At 37.3% G+C, this 25,406-nt stretch overlaps 1 protein-coding gene across 2 annotated transcripts; it reads right to left on the bottom strand.

Moving 5' to 3' along the window:
* Positions 1–2,849: 2,849 nt before the first annotated feature.
* snx2 (sorting nexin 2) lies at positions 2,850–24,723 on the bottom strand. Of its 2 annotated transcripts, XM_032578754.1 has the most exons (16): positions 24,525–24,723; positions 19,962–20,061; positions 18,650–18,810; positions 18,443–18,509; positions 17,476–17,519; positions 17,017–17,158; positions 16,683–16,761; positions 14,982–15,057; positions 12,289–12,402; positions 11,775–11,868; positions 10,901–11,106; positions 9,926–10,069; positions 7,277–7,288; positions 5,685–5,765; positions 5,532–5,603; positions 2,850–5,241 (listed from the first exon to the last, which is right to left on the bottom strand). In XM_032578754.1, exons 1-16 carry the CDS (start codon positions 24,624–24,626, stop codon positions 5,191–5,193), a joined length of 1,545 nt encoding a protein of 514 aa, XP_032434645.1. In that variant the 5' UTR covers positions 24,627–24,723; the 3' UTR covers positions 2,850–5,190. The 2 variants fall into 2 exon arrangements, with proteins under 2 accessions (XP_032434645.1, XP_032434646.1); XM_032578755.1 differs by lacking the exon at positions 7,277–7,288 and having other exon boundaries at positions 24,525–24,721.
* Positions 24,724–25,406: the final 683 nt, after the last annotated feature.

Genomic DNA, 25,406 nt, shown 5'->3' with positions numbered 1-25,406 from the left:
TCTGAGTGCTTTTTGTTTCATTCTCTCTGCTCTGTGGCCGTGTCTCCGGAGAAAACAGGGGAAAGTTAACAAAAATCTGCAACCATCTGGTGATTAACTCCTGAGCTAAAATAACAGATGATTTCTCTGCATGATTTTAAAGCTTCAAGCTGAGAAAGTGTGCTTTCAGCATGCATGCGAGGCTATTTATTTATTCCCCGACCCTGTCAGATAGAGTGTGAGGTTGTGTAAATGCAGCCACATTATTCTAACAACGGGGTCGCAGACAGCAGCGCAGCAGAGAGCAGAGATAATAGATGCACCTACATTATCCTGAGGTGGCGGGGAAATTGAGAGGTGAGGAGGGCGAGCAGAAAAGATGTGCCTACATTATTAGAAAGCCAGATTGATAGTGACGGAGGTCGAGGCTGAGGGGGTAAAAATAAATACATCTACATTATTCTGGAGTCATGTGAGTGCGAGAGGTTAGGCTGAGCGAGAAAAACAGATGCAGACGCATTATTCTTTAGTCAAAGTGAAATTTTTAGAGGTGGAGGTGAAGCTGGAAAACTGCATGAACCATTACTCTTCGGTTAAAGTGATAGTGGGAGGTTAAGGATGCAGCTTTACCTGCTTTATTCAGAGCCTGGAAGAGACTGGAAGGCTGAGGCTGCTGGATGAAAGAAAACAGACAGTTATTACACAAATCAGTTCATTATTAATTCAGTTTATTGATACAGAACACATTCATAACAAATGTTGTCACACTTGCTAAAAACAAAAACAACTTCTACACAAAAATTAGGACCAAGTATTTAACTTTCTACTACTTAATTACATACATTACTTGTATATATTTTAATGTGTACATTTTTTTATGTAACTAATCGTATTTTGTTTTTACATACACAGGTTTAGGGTCTGTGCTTATTAATACCTATAGTAGCATCAATGCACACTTTCCAGAGATAATACTGGCTAGCTACTAAATGCTAACTGCTAGCTAACTTATGTTTAGCTAATGATGGATGAAGAAGAAAATTAACCAAAACACATTTGTCATTTCATGGAAATGTGTATATTAAAGTACTGAAAGAGTTGAAGTTTAGAGTTTAGCCATATCAAATATTTGTATAATTGATGCTAAATATTAAATACTAGCTTGATAATGTCATTGTTTAAATTATTTTATCAGTAAAATTCATGCTGCATAAATTAGCAACAGATACTACAACTAAAGGAAAATCATAATGCAATGTCAAAAATATGTAGAAAATGCTAAGGGCGAGTAATTAAAATAGTTTAACGAGAGTAAAAATGCAAACAATTTCAAATGGTCACTAAAGTAAATGACTGATTTACAAATAAATGGAACTATTTTGAATATTGTTTTTAGGTCATGATGAGGCAAAGTGCTTAAGTTTAGTCTGGAGTCTGCATGTTGAAATTCAGACTGACATGCAGCGTTAATAATAACAACTGTTGCTCAGGACGGTTTTAATAAAGTCAGATATGAATTGTGCTGTGCAGAAACCTTCAGCATGAATATGACAGCTAGTCAATGTAGCGACAGCCACAATGCAAACTACCACAGCGGCAACTTTCTGACAGCAGTTTGAGCTCAGATATGCAGAGCTGATGGGAAACCGGCTGACAGCCTGGGGAACCGATTCACATTTCCAGTGTCAGGACGGCGAAAAATAAAGAGCAGAACCGCAGAACACAGGTGACACTCAGAGAGACAAAAACACAAACTACAGTAAAATATCTACAAACTGACATCTTACACAGTCAGAAGGTTAAAACACCTACTGTAGTTCACATTTATGTTTAATAAATTCCTCACAACTGTTTGTATATTCATATATTAAATAAATAAAATTATTTAAAAGTTAATTTATTTCAGTTACTCAAACAAGTGAGGTTTTTATTGTATTTAAATTTAGCCTTGGGTTAGAAAAACACAGAGGACATTTATCAGAGAGTCAAAATAAAAAACTTAAAATAAGATTATTCTGATCTAATACACCTGATTAATGTAACCTGATCAGTTTGACCACCTGTAATAAAGACGCCTTCATTACTGGGTCCATTTTAAAAGCATTTTATTAAAAACACTTTATTGAGCACTGGTTGCACTTTAAGCAAAGATTTGTACATCAACAGAAGTTTCAACTACTGAATATTTAACTAGCATGTCGCCATTTGCAGACGTGGCTTGGTTAACCAATTTACTTTAAATCAAACGGAATTAGTGTCGTTTGTGCTGCTATCATTTTAAAGATATTAGTAAATGTTTCCAGAGGTTATCGATGGTCAACCAGACCGTCTACATTCACAAAATCAAACAAATTTTGTGTTAATTAACGGTGCGACAAATATTCTCGTTGCACAAATAGCAAACTTAATTTATATCAATTTTGTTTGCTTTAAACTTTTTTATCTTAAAAATTATCAGCACAAACAAAAACTTTCGTTGCACAAACGTTTGACACCAATTTTGCTCAATTAGAAGAAAATTCAAATAGTAAAATTCAAACTCTCACCGGTCTTTTCCGTTTCCTCTCCAGGGTGTTTGGGCAAATCTTTCCCCAGGGATACGGGCAATATTTATTGGTTCCGGGACAGGAAAGGTCCCGGGATAAAATTGTGGGCAATTTTCATAACTGCGCTTGGGTGTAAGGCTAAAACATAAAATATTTATAAACGGGATAATGTGTATATATTTGTATTTATTAAAAATGTATATAGATGTTAGTTGGTAAACTCAAACTCAAAAAAATCTATCAACAGCTAAATCTGACATTATCTACGAAGGAGTGTTTTATTAAAGCATTAAAGGTAAAACAAATACTCAGAACACAGTAAAATAAAGGATGAGATACATTCTTTATTGTAATTAAAGTCTTCAATCATCAGCTCAGCTGCACTGCAGGAATGTCACATCAAAAGATTTCCAAACAATCAAGAATTTCTTCGTCTTTGAAAATACAAAAGAAAATCAGCAAAAACCTTCCCAACCATTGCACATCAATGGTTAACAAGAATGTAAAAGATTTTTAAAAAATCATACAAACCAATAAATGTTGAGATTTCAGATGAGCAGAGCTGGAAATATGCAGAAGATTAAATTACTCAAAATCAAAGCTGCTTCCATTTCTTCTTCGGTTTCAAACCATTTAGAGATGAAAACACTTTCAGGTCAAACTGATTCTGGACGTTTTTCTGCAACGTGATTTAAAATCATTCAAAAACATCAAAACAAACTGCAGGGTTTGCTACAAAACATGTAAAACTGCAGCTTTCACAAAGATTCACAGACAGATAAAAAAAAAAAAACTCAACGTCTTCAGTTTTTTCAGGGACGGACAAACGGTCAGCTGATAAATTCACACTTTCAGGAAAATAACAGCTCACAGCATCACCTTCACTTTCCCGGTTTATTCATATAAAGAACATAAACTGGTTCTGTTCAGTCTGCAAATAAATTTAAAGATTATACCAAAAAAAACAGCATTGAACAGAAATCACTGCTTTTTATGAAAATTCAATCTGTTTCTGTTCATATATTTCTGTCTGAACAAATTTTTAGAAATAAAAGATGCTTGTTTATAACCCAAAGTGCCATTTTGGATACTTCAAAAGCCACATTTTGTAAATTTATCAGATGTTTCAGTCTTTTATAAACTGAACCTTTTTATTAAATCTGCAGTGAACAGAACCAGAGGGAGAGACTCTTCCAGTTTTGGGCTCAAACAAAAACGTTGCCTTCACTTTCGATCATACAGCAACAGAAACAAGGCTCTTATTATGAAAGGTTTAACAGGAAGTAATAGCAAAGAGGAATAACTTTATGATGAGATCAGTGATTGAAGAAGCTGTAATTGTTCCTCTGCTGATGGCGAAGGATTGTTTTTGGAAAAATGTTTAAAAAGCTTCATGCTCAATGCAGTGAATAAAGGTGGAAAATGGTTCTGGTTCTAAATGATATTCTGGATCTTTCTGAGTAACTTTGCTCACTAAAACAACAGAAAAAGTAAAAAAATATCAACAACCAATCAGAGAGCACTTCAACTCAGTTGCCAGGCAGGGAATGTTGCATTGAAGCTCAAGGATTGTGCAGCTCTCTGGAAAATCCTGAAACAAACTTCTGATCTCAGCAAGGCTCATGGGTAATGGAGTATTTTGCATTAAGTACGGAAGCTTCTTGTTGCCAAAAAAGCAGAAAAATGTTATTAATTTTGAGCGTATTTTAAACTGAAATACTGAATGTTTAACCTTCTAATGTTTGCAATGTTTTGAAGTTCCAGTATGAATCACACAGCGCCATCTAGTGGCACAAACACCGAACAACATTTAGCTGTTGGACTGCTGTCAAACCTTTTCAACATATTAGCATCTCAAGACATTTTTATTTGTAACCATGTTTGCATGATTTTGACATCAGCTTGATAATTAATAATCTGAAACCAGGAAGCGTGACTGAAATTTTAATTTAGAATTTTATAAATTGACTGAAATTTTCTATTTTCTACATTTGTTAATTAGTTTAGTCATGTATTCATTTTTTCTTACTGTTTGGGCTGATTTTTTAATCGACAGAGCCAGAAAATAACTGAAAGTTAAAAACTAAATTAAAGCTTTGTTGTTTTTTGTATTTCTGCAAAATAAGTAAAAGATTTTAGTTTTTGTGCTGAAAAAGCAACAGAGTTTATTTTCTGCTTTCATTTCAACTTTCAAACTTTTTCTACATTTTTAGACAACAATGGGCTTCCATAAATCCAAAAATTAATTTCTTTACCTAACACTTTTCTTTCGTTGGGCAATTTTAAATGATCCTTTAATAGAAATGTCCCGATAAAGCGCCCCCTTGTGTCAGATGTTGGAATAAATCAATGAAAGCTTTGGATGTTTCAGATTAAAGCTGTCTTTCTTCTGTGTTGTAAACTCGTGCTGCGTTCACTGTCTGACAGAAATTACTGTTTATTTCAGGCTTTATAAGAATTTGGTTGTTTCCTGAATCATAATTCGGGACGTAAAATCAATCAGTTCAGTTCAAAAACAAAAACCACAAACTGTGAACTTTGCTTTTTTAATTGCAAAAAGACACTTTGATTATCTGACTCGCTCCTCATCTTGGCTTCCACGTCAAACAGGAGGAGAGGTGCATGATGGGTAGTGTAGTCTGTCCCTCTGCTGCGTGCCGGGGCTCTATGAGATGGCCTTGGCTTCAGGGAGGAAGGCTTCCCAGTATTTAATGAGCTGCAGGTCAGGAAACAGACGATTCTGTTGCTTTTTGCCATAAATTGATTCTCATTAAAGTTGCAGCAACAATTTAAAAAATTTGACACAAAAGAAAAATGTACAACTTCAAATTAATTTCCTGTTTTGTTTCAATTTTTTATTTTTTTTATAAAACATTATGAATAATAAAAATTTGCTAATTTAAACATTTTCCACAAAAATATGTTTCAAGCAAAAACAAGTCTTTTTTTAGTCACTTTAACTCTCCAACAATGAAATGTGTAACTCAGGTTTATAAAATGTTTTACCTGCTGCTGTGTTTGAATCAGCGACTCCAGGTATTTAACAATGATCATTTTGAAGTCCTTTACTCTCTCTTTCTGAAGGAAAAACACGGATGAATTTAAACTAACAGAGCAGAAAGCGTTGGATTTAAAAATGAAGCCGGGTCCGACTCGTACCTCGAACCTGCTGACTTCTTTGCGGATGGTTTTGGAGATTTGCTCGAAGTCTCTCTCGCCCTGCTGGACTTTTCCCTCCAACTGAAACACAGACAGCAGAAAATATTCAGAGTTTCTGTCTTTATTTGTTTTAATACACACTGCCTGGTACAAATGTGCCATTTTATTTTTTGTTGCACCAGCATTATGGCAGAGGTTAGGGCTACGCTAAGGACTTTTTAAAATTTTGAGTATAAAACTGTAAAATTATGAGAAAAAGTCATTTTAATTAGAACTATTTAATTAGTTGGAGCTATAAATGATCAGCTCACAAGTCTGTGGTTCTTTTTTGAAACAGACTCAGTCATTTGCACAATCTTTACAAAGTCCTGCTACCAATAATTATTTGATGATGTGTTAAAAAAAAAATCATTTTCTTTTTAGTAACATAAATAATGTATAACTTCACAAGACGCTCTATATTCCCTTAATTTGAAAAAGATTGGATTCAGGAGTTCTCATAAAATTACAACTTTGTTCCAGTAATATTATGAATTTATTCCCATTAAAACGACTTTATTCTTGTATTATTACGAGCGTGCTCTGTGGCATTTTTCTGGTAACTTTTCTTTTTTTTCTTAAGACTCCATCATAGCAGCATAAACTCAGTGAGAAATTTAGAAAAAAAACTACATTTTAGTATTTTATTTCACAGGTGAAAAATATTCCACATTATAAAATTACTTTAATAACTCATCACTTCTGTCCAACCAGCTTATAAAACGCTTCAGTAACATCAATTTAAAAAGTGTTGTTGGTACCAATCATTTTTTAAAGTGTGATTTTGTGATCAGTGGAGTTTAAAAGCTGAGTTGTGACAACAAGTTGGAGGTTTTCATTCTGTTCACTACAACCTACCATAATCTCTGGAAATTAATACAATAACTGCCAGATAGAAATCTGGCTAAAATATTAAGAGTTTATAAAACAATCATATGAAAAAAGGTCTATGAAACTGTTATATGCTGCAGGTAACATATTTACTGCTCTTAACCTCTTGACATAACCTCACTGGAAATAAATCTGGACTGTCCCTTTAAGTTTTTATGAAATTTAGTTTTAAGTTCAGCTTCATTAATAGAAACATTTAAAAACTTCAGTGTAATTTCTTGATTCTGATTAAGTCACTTTTTGGACTGAATAAAATCGTTTACGTTCTGCTCCTGGGGGCGTGTACCAACATTTCATCCAATGACAAAGTAAGACGGGTGGGCGGGGTTTGATCAGGCCACTGAGTTCAACCAATCAGAGCAGACTAGGATTTAAACCAGCAACCTACTTAAACAGGAAGTATTTTCCTTATTAAATCAACGTTTCAGAGAAACTTCGAGGTTTTAAAAGTCAAATTTAAGGTCAGAAAACTTTTTTATCTCTACTCAGGCTAATTTATGTGGCAGAGGATGGATGGATGTGAAAACACAACTATAAGCAAAAACAAAAATATGTAGAACTAAATGTGCTAGAGGTGAAATAAATGAGGCAAATGAAGGCGTGAAGCAGGCAGCAGGCAGGCAGCACACGGACAGACAGAAACAGGCGGGGGCGGGGCCTACCTCCTCAATCTCCTGGTGGTGGGAAGGCATGGCAAGGAAAATGCAACAAAATTTAAGAGGCTGGAGAAAATAAACTCAGAGCTTCCAGAGCCAAAGAGGAAGATCCAGAAAGATGAGCAAACAGCGAGGAAGAACAAAACCACTGAGCGAAAATTTGCACACTTACAGAAAAAATGTTGATAAATTTCAGCCCTTTAGTGGAATTCATGAAAAATCAAAAACTTAAAACTTTAGAAGTTCAGAAAATGTCTGGAGCAGAAGAAGTTCATATTCTGAAAATATTCCTTAGTTTTTGCTCCAAAGAATCTAAAACTTTTCTTTCTGTTTATTAAAACTGAGAGCAGACATTTACAACGAGTTACAGCCACTGAAGATAGAAAAAAGGAGCAAATTTCTGCCAAAAAGTCTCAGAAATTTTCTAGAAAAAAACTGAAAATGTCTGAGTTTGAGTTTTTAAATACTTCAGAGATTTAGTTTAAGGTTAAAATGTATTTATTGGCCAGTTTTAGACGCATCAGCGATTTTAAACAGATTTTAGAGCAGCAGCTTCCCAGCTGACTGCAGTTTGAGTTTGGTGCCCACAGGGGGCAGTGTGGGCTAATGCTCTGGTTTACAGCGGAGGAGCCTTTGTCACAAAGAAGCTTGATGATTAGAAATATAACTGAACTCAAAATTAAATTATTATTTATTTTTAATTTTTTAATAAATTTTTTAATTTTAATTTTAATAAAGAAAGGAAAATTACTTTGACAGAATTATTGCTACTTTTCTATATTTTTCTGAATTAATGATTGAATTTTAAAAAAAATGAAAATATGCAACTTTTTAATTTAAGTTTTTGACTTAGAGATTGCATTGCAGCAGAAACGGTTTATTAATATTAGAGTTAATTTGCTGATTCTGCCTGGTGTAAAGCTGAACCTGCAGGGTTTTAATTTTTCCAGGTTCTGCTCCCAGGTTTCCCTCCAGCTCAGGTTCGGATCAGCTGCAGGTTTCCAGCTGCAGCGGCGAGGAAAACTCGTTTTCCCGTCAGAAAAAGCCGCTGTGTGTTTTCTGCTGTCAGAGCCGAAGCCCGACTGCTGACAGGAAACTCCAAATAAATGTGGGTTGTAACTCTACTGCGATCGCTGCGCCTGCAGCCTCTGACGGACAGCCCCCCCTCCCCCGGTGCTCCGACCCCCGACCTCGCTCGCCTCGCTGTGTCTGTGGGTTCTGACGGGTGAATTTGTGCAGTGACGGCTTCAACAGAAGCTCTAATAAAGTATTTTTCGACTCTCCTGTTTGTCGTTGTGAGTTGGACTGAAGTCTGCAGACGGGAAGGAAAAGAAGTTTTCGGATGACTGAGCCGAGTTTCTGCCGGCTGCCGGACCGGATCCGCTTTGTTTCAATGGGAAAGGATTCAGCTGATCAGAGCAAAACGCTGCAGAGTCCGAGGAAACGATGATGACTGGTTCTATCAAAGCAGCTCATAAATTCAGTTTTTATTAAAATGTGCATCCATTGATTCTGCATCAGCTTTAATCAGAAGTTTCCTTTCTTCTCTCTTCAGATCAGATCAACATTTTGCCTCTTTTCAGAAAAATAAACACAGCTTAGAGCAAACAAAGAGGAAAAAGCAGGGGGAGAAACTGCACCAATGATAATTAGATGTAATGCTGCTTTTCACCGCCAGAGGGCGCTCCAGACTCTGCCACCTGGAGTTAAAGGTCCCTGATCAAGAGCTTCCTGTTGCAGCCTGAGGTTTGGTTTCTGTGAGAAATTTACCTACATGAACAATTTTTATGTGGATGAAACATGAACAAAAAAAAACGACCCGGAAACGATAAACTATGATCCAGAGTGATCACTTGTAAAACTGTCGACACGTTCTGCCGTTTTTCAGATGAAAGTCGATAAAATCAACGACGTGATTTGTTGATTAATTTGTTTTTAAAAGTCCAGTTGAGGTCAAAAGTATTCATAGCCTGCCAGATTCAGGTTTCTTTTAACGAGGCCGACATGTTAATGTTTTGGATCGACTCAGACGATTCCCGATACGATTCTGAGAATCAGTGAAAATCTGGACATCATCACCACAGGAAACACAGAAAAAGATCTAATGCTGTCAGATTAAGGTTAAAAATTATTCTCCACATTTTATGTCCTTTAATAAAATGTGAATAAAAAAACAGATATATTTTTGTTTTTTTTATGATTTGATAGATGTCTGTCATCAGAAATAAACTTATTGTTAAAATTAAAATAATTTAATATCTAAATCTGCTGGGGGTATGAATAGTTATGGGCTGTAAAAATCTGAAAATCCACAAAAGCTCAACTTCCTGTTAAAAATTACAATTTCTCCTGATCATAGAAAATCTTCCGAGTAATGTCAGGAGATGCTGAAACAAAGGTTGCCATGGTGATTACCAGTTTTTTTAGGAAGCCCACAGCATCACTCTTTCTCACTGAGCTGAAAATTCTGTGAAAAAATATCTGAAGAAAATCCAGGAAATGAAACTGTGATTGTATGAAAACCACAACAGGGATGAAAATGAGTTGAGGTGAATCTGTTTCTGATCCGTTTCAGGACGGTACCAGTAGAACCCGAACAGCTGGAACCACAGCTCTGTTCTGCCCGGCGACCCGGTCGGTTCTGGACTCTCTCACCTCTTTGATCTCGTCTTTGGCCTGCTGCAGTTTGTCCGGTTTGTTGGTGAACTGCAGTTTGGCTTCAGCTTCCCGTTTCTTCTGCAGCAGCATCTGGCTGTCCTGCCACTTCTGCCACGTCTTCATGCGGTGGTCAAACACTCCCTGGACACAAACACGCTCACTTTCAGAATAAAAGTCAGAAATTAAAACACTTTCCTCTCAGGTTTTATTAGGATTTTCATGTCATCAAACTGGATATTTGTGAGAAAATGTTTTTCCCCAAACGGTTTGGAAAACATTAATTCTGCTACACCATGCTAATTAGAAGAAGCTAATGCTAAAGAGCTAACACCCACCATGTGAAAATGACTAAATGTAAATTGGCGCTTTAGAATTCATCTGGAATAATTAATTTAGGGGAAGCTAATTGTGCTAAATGTTTTTAAAGTTAGCAAACGCGACGTAGAGCTATTAGAGGATTAGCATGAGTTTTCTCACCGTTGGTTAAAAATGTATGATGATGATGATGATGTTCTTCATTGGTGTTGCAGTTCAGACAACATTCATACATTTCTGAGAACTTTTTCGTAACACAGAAAAGCTCGTCTGTCCAAAGGGAAACTGCAGTGAACCTCCGTCGATTTTTCTCCAAATTATTAGCGGATAATTTATGTGGTACCAGATGTTTTTTGTACAGCATATCTAAATTATTCAAAAGAAAATGCAGCCATAAAAGCTGAAATATCTGGACACCGTGCTAATTGACTAGCTATCAGATGGCATTTGCAAAATGGCTACTCTAGAAGCGCCATTCATTGTCCTTGGCTCTGATTGGCTGAACCACAAGAATGGAGATCAGGAAGATAATAGATATTAGTTTTTGCAGTAGCACCAAGACATCTGGTTCAGAAGTCTGATGTGAAAACATAAAGAATCAAAGTAAATATTTAGATTTTCCTGCAGGTTGTTTCCATGCTGTCTCTGCCGTTGTACCTTGACGGCGCCGATCAGCCGGACGTAGTCGCCCAGTAACTCAGAGAACAGGTACAGGTCGGCGTTGGCCTGGTCCTGGTGCAGCTGGTCGATCTTCTCCTCCACCTCGGCCAGCTGGGACAGAGCTCTGGACAGCGCCGTGTGGTCCTCGCTGTTCCCCAACATGGCCGCCGACTTGGCGAACTGCGCCGTGTTTACAGACAGCTCTGGAGGCGAGGAAGATGAAGAACTTAAAGGTCTGATCCGTACGTCAGGATGATTTATCGTTCTTCTGAGCTGTCGGATCAAAGAGTTCTCAGACTAAAAGTAGCTCCTAATGACGTCATTTTAGGAAAATTCTTAGAATTTCTTGATTTCTTTAAGATAAAGTTTATTATTAAACCACCTTCAGCCTTAAGAAATCACCTAACATTACTAAATGTTAGGAGAAGTCAGGAGGATCTTCAGTTGAACATAAATTTTACGGCTGGAAGGTTGTGGAAACACCAACAGAAAGGAAAAACATTCTCCATAAAATGGCTGGAGCTCTGCCAACAGCAGGTTCTGCATATCAATAAATTCAATTTTACAGTTTCATCATCATCATGACTCACTTTTCTTAATCCAGTATAAATTCCATGATTCGTTTCATTTCCATCAGCTGATTACTGGGGGCATATTTGGGTTTTTCTGAGTCTTTTTCAACCAATTACAGCTAAAACTAGATATTATTGATTTATTTCATAAAGACTCAAGAAAGCTACCAGATCATATTCTATTTTTTAAGACAAGCATTATCAAAATCACAACAAATCTCTCAAGTAATATTGACATTTTTAAATGTATAAAAGCCAAACTAGTTCATATGCTTTTATTTTGGTAACAGGAAGTGTACCTTTCCTGTGACAGACCAGCGACTCCACGCTGGCGTGAAGTTTCTTGAGCTGCAGGTCCAGATTCTCAAAGTGTTGCTGCTTTTCCTCGAACCACTGATGGAAAAACACAAACAGAATCTGATGAACGGCTGAAACTTTCTCCCAGTTTTTAAAACTAAATCCTTCATTCATCCTGTTTTCACCCACTGCTCTTCTTTAATATTTCATCTGTATTGTTTATCCTCCATTCTTCCATCCATTTTAGTTTTTTGCTGCCTCCTCTGTACCTCTTCCTTATCGTCTCATCACTTCTTTATATTCTCTCCGTCTTTCTTCATTTGTCACAACTTTTTTCTTTTCCTATCTTACTCCTTCCTGTTTCCAGCAGCTTTCTCTCCTCTCTCTTTAACTTCTTTGTCGTTTCCATCTCTCCATCCATCCTTTAACTTTCTTATTTACTCTCTACTCTGCATCCAGGCTCCTTTTCCTTCCTTTTCCCTCTCTCTGTTCATCCCTCTGTTTTCTTCCACTCACGGCGTCCGACTCGTTCATCTTGATGGTCATCTTGTTGACGGCGTCGGCGGCCTTGTTGACCATCCGGAGGATCCCGGCGCTGCTCAGAGCCTGGGTGTTGACGGCGCGCGGCAGCTGCAACACAAACGTAAACTTAATCCGTTTTCTGGTTATTTTTCTGCGGCTCTTATTTTTTATTTAATTTATCATTCTCATTTCTGTCTCTGCTGGAACGCTGCTGATGTTTTCTTGCTCCTAAATCAGCCACTTTATGTGCGGAGCAACTGTAGCAGAAGCAGAACCAATCGGATCAGGTGGGAAACAGGCTCATTTTTCTTCATTTTGGGAAAGTTTTACCTTTTCCCCTTCTGGCCGCTCAGATCTCATTTAGCCGGCGCGGCGGCGGCGCTGAGGGGACGGCTGAGTCCCCGGGGCCCTCGGTGAGGGAGGGACGGGGGGAAAGCAGCTCTAAATTGCGTCTCGTCCGCTCGTGTTTCATTAACCGGACCGGACGGAACGCCGCGCTCAGCTTCCCGGCGATTCGTCTGATAGATCTGTGACACGCAGCCATTTATCGGAGCCAGAACAATCCCGGCCGCAGTTAGGCGTCGGGTCGACAGGAACCAGGGCGGATCGGTCGGAGGCGACAGGACGACACGCTGCAGGCGATTAAGTGTGAGTGGAAATAAATGGAAGAAACAGGAAACGTCGGCGGCTCTTAAAGCCTGCGCTAGTTTTCAGAGGATCTCTGGTTTGACCTTGTTGGGAAAAAACGAAACAAAGACATCCGAGTTTCCAGCCTTTTTTCAGAGAGAAGTGTTATTTATCTGTGTGACCGGATGTTTCTAAAAGTTAAACTCAACAAACACTGGAGTCAAATTTTACTGGATTAAGTGAAGCTGTTTATATTTGCTGAAGATAAGAAGTATTACAAATGATTTTCCAGGAAGAAACAAAATAAATGACGGAATAAATTCATTTACTGGTGGCCTTGGCGACTTTTCAAACAGCGGCTGGAGGTTTTAGTACTTTTGAAACTCAACATTTTAGGTATAAAATAAAACCAACCTAAGGGACGTTTCGTTCCGCTCAGGCTTCAAGCAGCAACTTAAAGTCATTTAATAATTCTCCTACCCAGAACTCCAGTGCAGGGAAATTTAGTTTTATGACTCAAATATTATCTGCCAGGTTTGAGTCGGGTTGAAAATGGATTATAATCGATCATCTGTCACAGTGGTTCAAATTTGGATTAGAAACATCAGAGAGAAAATAGGACATTTCAAGATTGAGCAACTAAAATGCAAAATGTGTATTAATTGGGCAAGTAATCTCTAATAAAATCAACTTTTTTTGCAGATAAACAGTGTGAATATGTTGAGGGTGCCATCTTTTTGTTTCTGAGAATTATTTTTAAGTTTTCATGTAAATTTTCCTAATTCTGCTTTTATTAGCCTAAAACCTTTTCAGTGCTGCTCTCTGTGTGTTGAATACTGCAGGTGAATTTTCCTATTGGTTCTAGCAGTAGACCGTAGTTAACGTCCACTTCATACATCCATAAAAGTCTCCTATAAGAAACAACAAAGTAGATTTTTTGCTAGTCACTTTAAAAAAAAAAAAAAAAAAGTAGCTAGCAAGTCTGAAAAGTTGCTAAAAATAGCGACAAAATCCTTAAACTGGCAGCGGTGCATCTCTTGTCCTGCTCACAGCCCGGTAAGCCCCTCTGCTCATCCCACACATGGCCACGCCTCCGGTGTCTCTTGGCTCCGCCCACTTTGGCTTTTTCTAAATTCGTCAGGGAGCGGGGCTACGCTATCACAGGGCGCTAGTTATACTGTAAATGTAAGAAAAGTGAACTGATAAGCAAAAGATGTTCACCAGAAATCTGCAACCTGCAGATCTGAATCTTCCACGATGGCTCTAAAAACGTCTGGCTAAAAATTACAAAAAACAATAAAAATCTTTTTAAACACAATAACAAACAGGTCTTAGAAGTTTTTTCATAAAACTGGACAGAATGATATTAAAAGTACCAGTAATATATTTTACATTATTTCCTTGATTTTTTTTTTTTTCAGAATTAACACCCCATAGAAAAATATGTATCCATCCTCTTTTTGCTAAAGTTTTATGATTTCCTTCATTTTAAAACCTAAAAACATAAATAAAATGGTGGTTTCTTTTAATATTACAACAACCACTGAGTAATCTACAGATGGGGAGAAAGAACTGGCCAATTAATGTTATTTTCATTGGACAACCAGATTCGACGCCATTTGTGATGGTTTGTTTTAAAAGTTCCTGAAATGATAAACCAAACAACCTGAACCCTCCTGGAATCGTTGAGGGATTTTTATCACCCATCTTTTGTTTGGAATTGGCAGTTATTCAGCTTCCTGGGGACAGTTTTCCCTCTTTAGGAGGACAGGAGTACAGATGATGACGTTTTATTACCAAGTAAAGACGGTTTTGGGTAAAATCAAACAAAATGTGTGTTTTTCAATTTAGAGTTAAAGCAACAAACTTCCAATTTGGAGCTCAGACACCAGCAGTTTGCAGGTGTTGATTTTCTGCAGTGAAGCACAACCAGCAGCAGTTTCTAAGTATTGATGCTGCTCTTTGTCTTTTTTATTAAAAGGGGCTCCAGATGAGGCAGAAATGTGGAGAAGTGGCGATAATGAGCGGGCTGCAGCTCCTGGTTAAAGCGTCTGATTTACCTCGGTGCTCTCCAGGAACTGCAGGACGTCAGGATCCTTCAGCAGGATGGGATGTTTGACCGTTCTCATCAGATACCTGAAGCAGGGAGGAAATACCGATCAGAAGAGGAAGAGCAGCGTTTCTTCGACTACATCTGGGTTGTTAATGCAGGGCAGCTCCCTGCTTGACATGCTCCACTGCTGCCAAACATCTAACTTTACTTTTTAGTAAAGTGTGAAAATCTATGTGAAGCTGGGAAGCCAATAATGAGAAGCAAACGAGGTCACTAAATCATAAATATTCACAGTTTATGACAAAAAAGAAAAATGTGTTTCCTAAATTCCTGAGTGAGGATTTTTGTCCTCATTAAGCGTTTCTGAGTGTTTGTCCATCAGCATGTAGTTCTGTCACTCTGAGCTCCATCAGCTGTCTCCGGCTGACCTTCCTGCCAGTCAAACGGCATCAATAAAGGGCAGCAGAATGTCAACCCGCCTCCTCACCCTCCAACCTCTTCAGTATTCTACATACAAACACAGGATGTGTGTTGTGATAATGATGTATCTAATATTTGTAGTTTAACCTTTCAGCCTTTACTGTTCTGATCTCATTGAACTTTAATACGCAGACACACAATGGGAGAAGAGGCAGCATTTTTCACCTTTTTAGACAGTTTAGGTTAAAACTCAGTTTTTTATTTACATGGAAGGTATTCATGTTCTCTGTTTAAGTTATAAATAAAATGTTTTAATTCAGAATATCAGCTATGTCTGATTTCAAGGCTAACAAAATGAAAGTTAGTGATTGGCTGCTGATCCCTTCTAGATTTGTTAAAATTGCTCATTTTGTTAGCAGTTAACTACTGCTGACAAAATTAATATAATCCATAATGATGTCGTTTAGCACCTAAACAACTACTAACAAATTAATAATGATTAGGTGATCGCCTGCTAATTTTATCAGAAGTATGAGTGGTTAGGATGTAGCCGCATCAAAATTAGCCGCAGTTAGCTGCTTAGCACTGCTTGCAATGCTAGGGTAATTAACGCAATTAGCAGCTAACAAAACACTGCTAACATAAATAGCGGTCAGGTGTAAACCTACTGATTTTGTCTAAAGTGCTCATTTTAAATCAAAGGAACATTGGCTGTTTCTGAATGACCAGCGTCCGCAACTAGCATCTGTTAGCAAATTACCAGTAGTTCAGCAATCAGTATTAATTACAATAGTAGTGATTAGCACCTGAGTAACAACTGCTAACAAAATTAAAAGTAGTTCGATGATCATCTGATAAATTTTCTAGTACTTATGGTTGGGACGTAGCAGCACTCAGCAAAATTATCTCTAGATAGCTCCTTAGAACTGCTGGTCTAATTAATGCTAGTAGCAGTTAGCAGTTAAAAAACAATGCTAAAATTAACAGAACAAAATTTTCATAGTGCATCTCTACTCTTTAAACTGTAATTCTTTGTACTACATATTTCAAAGCCAGCGTTGTGCAGCTTTATTAAATAAAACTGAGTAAATATCAGGATTATGATTCCAAGCAAGAGTTGAACAACTGATGAAAATATGTTTAGTTTTTGAAGCTTCTTTATTACTTTATAACCAAATTATTAAAATAAATGTAGCAGCAAATATTACTTCAAAAATGAGTAACACTAATTTAAGACAAAAACGGTTTTATAATTAACTACATTTGTGTTTCTTTCTCTTCTTCGTACCTCTCTAGTGCAGACCTCCGTTTCTCCACAAACTCATTGGATGACTGATCCTCCTTCCCAACCTTCACTTTGGTCATCCCTGCAGAAAAGAACAAATATTTAAGATATTTTAAAATATTTATTTAAGAGAACACTTTAAAAACTTTGTTTGAATTCCTCTTCCTGACATTCTGACTATCTAATAATTTGCTCTGAGATAAATTACTGAGAACTGCTTGTAAGGAATCAAAAATTCTCCATGAGTTTTCTTCAGCTTCAGCAGAAGATGATGATGCAAACCTGATAATCTCGGTCACTGAAGGCCCAGGACTGTCATGGTTCTAGTTCAACTTACCCACAATGCTTTTCTCTGGTGCAGGGGGAACGATGTACCCTATGTGCAGATACTTGGAGGCCAGTTTACTGTGCAGACCCAGAAAATCACTGAAACGCCTTTTAACTGCGAAGTCTCTCTGCTTAAACAGAGACATGGAGGTCTGGGAGCGACACACAGAGAGAAAGACTTAAAAGCTTTTAAAATAATTTAAGTTGGTTCTGTGAAGGAACCAGCCAGAGAACATCATGGAGGTCTGGAAACTGTACACTAAGCTAAGCAGTGAAGATTTACACAAAGGAATGAAGATGCATCTCTTATATCAATGCTTTCCTAAAATAAACTGTTGTCTAACAGAGCGTTGCAGGGCTAAAAATAGAACATTAGTAGGTAAAAATATGTCATCAAGGAGTATTTTTCTGCACAGAGGTTCTGATTTGACCTGGACGGGAGATAAAAACTCAGTTTGATGAAACTCACCTTCGTTGTCACCTTGTAGGCCATGTATGCGTTCATACCGTCACCTGAAACACAGATACCAGTTTGAACTGCTCTGCTTGTTACATGACATGATGTTTTAAAACAGAAACTCTGATAAATAGAATAACTGGTGCTTGAAGGAAGAATACAGTTCAGTTAACTGGTTAAACTGGTTATTAACCGTTTTACTTACTGCTGCTGATTTAATGTTTAACACAGGAACTGAGGACCAAGTTGAGTACTAGTGAACATATAAAAACATGGTTCCTGCAGGTTCTACCAACTCTAATTTAACACATCTTAAGGCTTTTATGAATGAAATTTAACACGTGTTTCATGACAGAAATGTACTGAGTCTAGCATGGATTAGAACTAACACATAACACACAAGCTAGCAAGCAAGGGTATATTAGCAGCTAGTTACTAGTCACAAAACACTATGTCTGTTCGTGACTCAACAATTGGCAAGACTAAAAATTCCCACAATTAAAAATATGAAATAAAATACATGATTATATGAGATTAAAGAGTCATGTTACAACAAAATCCAAGAAATTTGATTAATATATTTAAGGCAACCTTACTTTTTCATGAGTAAGAAATTTTAAGGCATTAATTTTAGATACATCAATTTAAGACTTTGTAAGGATGTGTGGACACACTGTAAAGAATTTGTTGTCTGTTCAGAACAAACATGTCTTCAGTTCCAAACAATGAAGTTATTCTGTTGGAAATATACTGTAGCTGCAGTGACAAGTAGAACCTCCGGGGGGCTCTACTGCACCAATTAGACCAATAACCTCAGAAACTTAAGTAAATTTGATGAAGCAAATTCAGCTTAGTCCTCTATTGGGGAAAAATATCATCTCACTCTTGTTCTGCCCAACTTTTTGTTTCATCTCTTTGAATGTTGGGACATGCTGAGTTATTTCAGGGCTACAGGGACACTTTATCAGCGAGAACCCACCAATTTTCTCAGGATCTGACACTGATATGTGGATGTCGAATGAATCTCCACTTTCTTCCTCTTCAATCTACAGGAAACAGAAATAAAGTACCTTCAGTTTTTATAGGACACATAATTTTTTAAGTGTTTCATATTTAAAGAAAAACTGTGTGTGTGCGCGTAGGGGTGGGTGTGTGCATGCGTGTACGCGCGTGTGTGAGAGATTACCTCGTCAAAGGAGGAGTGTGTGAACATGTCGTCATGTGTGTGGCCAATGCGAGGAGTTATCACAGAGGTGGGGGGCGTGATGGGAGTGATGGCGGGCGACGGGCCGTCAGACAGCAAGACGTCTCTCTCTGGACTGTCCAACGACACTTCCTCTGTAGCCTCTATACACACACACACACACACATACACGCCATCATTTCTCAATGGAACTCCTGGGTATCAACTGCTTTATGGGGTCAAAAATGTCCTCCATGTTTTTTTTTCTTCTTTTATTTTAAACAGATATTCATGTTGTTATTTCGCGCAGATTAAAATATCACCAAAGGCCCGTCAGGGACTCTTGAATGAAAAGTCTGAGAGAACAATCTGAAATAAACATCTCATTAACAGACAATACAAGAAAAATGCTGAAGTTAGCACATCCTAAACATGAAATACCCTTCAAAACCAATTTTAACAAACACAAATATCCCAAAGTTGTAGTTTAGGTTTAAAGCTATATCAGCAAAATCAGCAACATATTGGCAAAAGGGTATAAAAGCAGATTATTTGAAACATGTGATTAAAAAACAATTAATGAATTAAGAAGCAGCTGATATGAAATTCCTTAAACAAAAATGTGATTTAAAAGAATAAGTTTATGAGTTGGAACTTTGCTAAAAAGATTTTCCAGATAATCTTCACCATTAAATTCTTGTCTTGAGTAGTTAAAGCAGAATAGTGACGTAAAATACTGTTAAAAGTAAATACTTCCCTTTTAATAAATAAACATGGAAATCTGGAATGTCCGATATGGCCCCTCAATTTGATTACTTGATCATTTCCGTATTTAAAGGAAAAACAGGAGCTGTCATTTACAACATGGCTCATTTCATATCCCAAAAACTGTGCAGTTTTTATTATCCGAGTAAGAAATAAGATGAGATGAAATTCAGACGGTATCATAACCTTGAACAAACACACCATTACAATAACAATGTGTTAAAATATTATATTAACAAAAAACATCAAAATATATGTAGTAATGTATAATGTAAGTTCTGAATACAGAAACTACATGTAATTTTACTTAAGAATAATTTATTCTTCAATGTTGATGACAAAGTGAAAAAAAACCCAAAATGTTCAATCTTTTCTTCAGCTGCCTTGAGGGGGCGCCACAGCAGATCTTTTCGCTCCATTTCCCTCTGAGCACTTCTTCTGCTGTCTCTTGGTCAATAAACATCACTGGAAACACTTCAGACCCTTGAGTAAAGTATAAACTAAAGTAAAAATTACCTATTTGTTATTATTATCCTGTGTGTGTTCATACCTGCGAACAGATCCTCGTTGTCATCATCAAAAAATGAGTCCTGCTTGGGTCCATTTGCGTTGGTGCTGATGTCCACAGCAGACAGACTGGCTGGTTGTGACTAAACACACAGAAACAGAGATTTAAAGCAACTTAAAAAAACAAATAAGCATGTTGGGTTCTTTACGTCAGAGACGAACAAACACAAACTGAAACCCAAACAAGCATCCAGGATCTCTGAAATAATCCAACATCCCATAAACTATATACTAGCTTGGGTTTGTTTTTTTAAACTCATCTGATGTGGATGAAAATAAAGGTGAAAATGTTCATGATGGGGTTTTCAGAACAAGTAAAGTTAAATTCTTCATGAAAAGTATTACTAACTTTTACTTAGTAACTTTTTTATTTTGTGTTTTTATGATGTAAAGCACTTTGAACTGCCCTGTTGTATTGTACTGAAATGTATTGTACTAATAAACTTGATTGATCGATGAAAACAGGATTTGAGTGAAAACCTAAATAAATGTATCTCACAGTCAGTACAGGACATTTTTAATTTTCCTCTAACAGTTTTGTAATTTCTACTTGTAAATGCTGAACTTGCAGAATGCATGAATTAATTTGCTCCCTGTTTGTGTCCAACTTGACTTTAGATGTGTTGCTTTGCAGAAGCACCCACAACTGCTGCAACAAATTTTAGCTTAGTAGCATTTTTTAAGTAAGGCTAATCTAAAAAAAATATTTTATTTCCAATTTAATTTTGCTAGTTAAAATAAAAATATTCCCAGATTTACTTTATGCCATTAAAAGCTTATAAATGAAGTCAAACTGCAGCAGTTTTCAGTTCCAAACCACAGAGTGACGCAACTTTACTGCTGAACCAGTCTAAGACCAACGGCCTCTTTTCGTCACACAGGCTGCGTCCTTCAGCCTGAACCCAGCAACGTTCCTGTGATGCAGCTGAAACTAAACTACAGGGTCGTTTTTCGTGCTGCTGCAGATGGCAGACGTGTTGCTGGGTGTGTCTGGCAGCAGGTGGAGGTTTCTCAGGTCAGAGTTGGATTAAAAACAACAAGCCTGTAGAGACAGAAACAGAACCGGGCTCACAGCTGGAGTCCAGGAAGAGCAAAAGAAGGACAAGACAGACAGATTATAGCTGACTGGACATAAAAGAGGAGAGGATGAACGAGTGAGGAGGAAATGAGTGGTGATAACGGTCGACTTCCTCCCTTCTTACTCAGCAATGAGTGAAGGAAACCCAGGAGGAAAACGTCACATTTAAAACCAGAATAAGGATGAATATGAGTGAAATCACCCAGAAACAAACCGATGAAGCAAAAAACACAAAAACTCAGAATGAAAAGATAAATCAAAAAATAAACATTTTATTATCATCTAAGACAGAATCTGTTGTAATCTGGGTCCTGAAGTTCAGAGATAGTGAGATAATATTATTTATTATTATTTTTAATTCTTTGTTGTCTCTTTTCATCAACTTTTTGGTTTTTGCACAGCACTTTGGTGCAGAAACCTGTTTTTAAAATGCTATATAAATAAATTTGACATTGTACATTTTTAGTTGCAGTCCTAATTTTTTGACAAAGGCTGCAATTATTTTAGCAACTGATTGTTCTAACGATTAATCAAGTAATCAAATAAAAATTATTTCAATGAACTAATCTTATTTTATACAATATAAAAATGTAAAAATGCAAATAAACAATTCAAATCCTATTTTTAAATAAGAATTTATTTTGCGTAAAATGCAATAACAAAGCAACTGAAGCATCTGCAGCAAAAGAAACACTAAATAAATATTTAAATGAACAATTTCTGCTTGATTTAACATTAATGCAGCGAAGGGTTGGCTGAACAAAAATAACTTGCAAGTAACTTTTCAGCAACATATAGAAGCTTATTTTAACTCAATCATTCTTAAATATTGATTATTTCTCATTACATATCAGAGATGGAAAAAATTCCATGTTATAAATGTACGTATAATAATGCAAAACATTTTCTGTGCTTCATAGTTGCAGCAAAACCCAATAAGAACCCAGCTGAGAGTGGATCATCATGAACCAAAAACAAAATCAGATCCAGTTCTGCAAACTGACGCCTCAAAGGAGGAAACAGGTTAATCAGCACTGGACCTGACCCCCGGTCCATCTTAAAGGCAATAAAACATCCTTCATCCATTTAATGAGGCTTTGTGAAGCAGCGACACCATGAACACACACACACACACACACACACACACACATCATTGAATAGCTGCTGTAATACTTGAGGAAGACAATCATCACCAGGAATGAAACCCAGAGTGCTGACAGGACAAAAGAGGCCAACCAGGCCTCTTTTAGTGTGTGTGTGTGTGTGTGTGTGTGTGTGTGTGTGTGTGGGTGTGTGTGTGTGTGTGTGTATAAAATCCTGCATGCTGTGTAGTTTGTTTCTGAACTGACTTTAGGTCCTGATAAACCCATTTCTGCTCCTGCTTTGTCACTGTTTGTGTTTCTGCAGCAATAAAGTTTTATTCCAGCCTCTGCAGGAGCAGTAAAGACTTCGAGCTGAAAGCTGAGCCGTGGTTCCTCTTCAGGACAGGAGAACACGAGAGAGAGCATCAGGCTGTGAACAACTGTGATGTTTTCATGCCAAACTGGACCAGAACCTCAGAGGACTGGTTCTGATATGTTGTTGAATCCTTTCCATGCAGGATTAAAGCGGTTCTGAAAGATAAAATGGATCCAACCTCCCAGAAAGGCGACCCAGTCCAGCCTGCTATATGAACATCTGGGTCACTGCTCGGCCTGTCAGAATAACAAATGTTGCTGGATGATAAAAAGCCCCAGTAATCGATGTGATAAACCAGAATATTGTCATTTTGAAACCTTTCTTGAGTCACCTACTGATAATGGGACAATAATGCAAGTTTCTCTCTCAAAGACCATTAAATTATAAAAAACAGGAACTGGAAGATATTTTCAAATATCCAAAATAAAACAAAACAACCCAAAACAAGTAATACAAAAAATATATATAAACCACACTCAACCAAACCATGAATAAAATGGATTACAAAGTCTCTGTAAGCACAATTACAGCTCATCAGAAAAGAAATTATTGGGCTCATTTTAATTTATTATCAGAACCGATTGATTGATTAATTGCTCATTTGCTTACAGCCTTTCACCAGTAGAAACTAAAACATAACTGATCAAAATGCTTCAATATAACACTAATATAACTATATATATATATTTTTTAAAAGTTTACTTAATGGTAAACCAGTGAAGAAACTCAGAAACGTTGATGAATCGATTGTTTTGAACCTAAACAGCAAAACTAAAAAAGTGGCAAACAAACAGTTAAAAAAATTATTAAAAAAACAAAAAACTGTTTTAATTCAGAAACCAGACAGAAAAAAGTCCAAACCGTTAGAAATAAAACCAAAGCTGGACCTCCAGCTGCTTTCTGCTCAGATCAGGTTCTGAAAGTCCAATTCAAGCATTTCTGAACCACCAGGTGAATCTATAAACGAAACGCACTCTCCTAAATATTACAACAAGTTTTTGATTTCACTTCTTCATCCCATAAACCTGATGGGTCGTAAACCCTGCTGATGTTGGTTTCTTCACTCTGTGGTACATACTGACCTCACAAAGCAGCACAAAGCAGATCCAGTTTCTAAAAACATCAAATTCAGGCATTTTCAAGCATTTCTAAGCAACAAGAAGAATCCTCTTCCCGTGAGAAACGGATCATAGATCCTATCTGAGAGCAGCAGGAAGCTCCAACCTTCAGAGGTTGATGATCATTTTTCTAATTATTGTTTATAGTTTGATTAACATGTTCAGAACCCAAAACAAACCCAGATCAGCCACGTCATCAGTCAACGGTCCTTCAGATATAAAGATAACACGGAGAAGAAATCCTTCAAGGCAACTTTGTGACTTTTACTCAGAAAACAGCGAAGGTTTGGTTTATTTATGAGGTTACCCCAACCCTTACCCTAACCCCAACCCTTACCCCAACCCAAACCCGAACCCTTACCCCAACCCTTACCCAAACCCCAACCCTAACCCGAACAAATATAATTCAGTTAAGCTTTAAGGTTTTATTTCCTTTTCTGACTGTAAAACACCCATAAACATGTTAAGCTCGTGTCTTTATTCTTTAATGTTATTTGTCTTTAATTATTGTTGAAAATAAAAAACAGATGTAAGAACAGCAGAAAACAGCTGAAATGCAGCATTATAACTGTTTCTTTTTTCCTGGCCTCCCCTGAAAGCACCACCATGCTCACCTGTGTGACCGTCACCTGACCTGCGCGTTTATTTCTAACAGTTAGGGAACCTAATCGGCTCCTGTACGTGAAGGCCACTGTTTGGAGGTAAAATCCCGCTTCTCCTCCAAAACAACACTGAACCAGAACTCCCCGTCCGAACCGAACTCCATTCATCCGTGCTTGGATTTAAGCGGAGTTTTCCTCCGCTGTCAGCCGGAGCCATCACGCCCTGCCCGGCTGTCTGCCTCCCCTCGGCCTCCCCCGTCCATCACCCCGCCGCCTCCCTCCCGCCTCACCTCCGGGGTTTCGGCGCTCGGCTCCGGGAACAGGTCCTCTCCGTCCTCCACCTCATGGAAGTCGGTTCGGTCCGGTGAAGGGTCCCGGGCTGTGTCCGCCATGTTTCTGCTGCTAACGGAGATCCAAACACCGAGGAGCTGACAGGAAGAGAGGAGGAGCAGGAGTCAGGAGGTTCTCCTGCTGCGTCATGTGACTGTCCTGCTGGGAACCAGAGAGGAGCGGGAAAACGAAGATGGCTCACTCTGATTAAAGTTTTATTTTTATTTCATTCTTAGCAAATGTACACAGAAGTACATCCAAGTACATAGAATAAAGAGTTTGTTACAACATCTAAATAAAGATAAATGAGAAGCAGATTAAGAGTTATTGTTTTTACAATTTTCTGATTATTTAAATCCAAAGTTTTAACAGAAGTAACATATGTTTTAAATTAGTTTCTTTTTAAATGATTACATCATATATTTCATCCAAAGAAAATGGTTAACTGTTAATGAGCACTATTTACAACTATGATAATACGACGTTCTTTCCAGCTTTTTCTGTAAGGAAACTTTGCAAATGTGACCAAATTATTACAGAATGAGAACATTGGATGTTCCCCAAATAAATGTTCAGTACTTTCTTCCTCACAGTGAGAAGAAGAGTGAAATCAGAATCAGCTTTCCTCACCACTTTGGTGAACCCAAACAAGGAATATGACGTTCGTTCTGCTTTGTGCTCAGTGTAAAGATATTTAAAATATAAACATGTACAGATATTAAAAAATAACATTTTGTGCATCTTGTAAATATATGTATATATACTGTGCTTTGTTGAAAGAGTTTGTGTCCAGGATGTGTGGGTTCCCAGTCCATGTTAACGTTTAACCTCATCATTAATGT

The sequence above is a fragment of the Xiphophorus hellerii genome, chromosome 12, assembly GCF_003331165.1.
Source record: "Xiphophorus hellerii strain 12219 chromosome 12, Xiphophorus_hellerii-4.1, whole genome shotgun sequence".
In the NCBI taxonomy this organism is placed as follows: Eukaryota; Metazoa; Chordata; class Actinopteri; order Cyprinodontiformes; family Poeciliidae; genus Xiphophorus; species Xiphophorus hellerii.
This window is presented reverse-complemented; position numbering and strand designations above follow the sequence as displayed.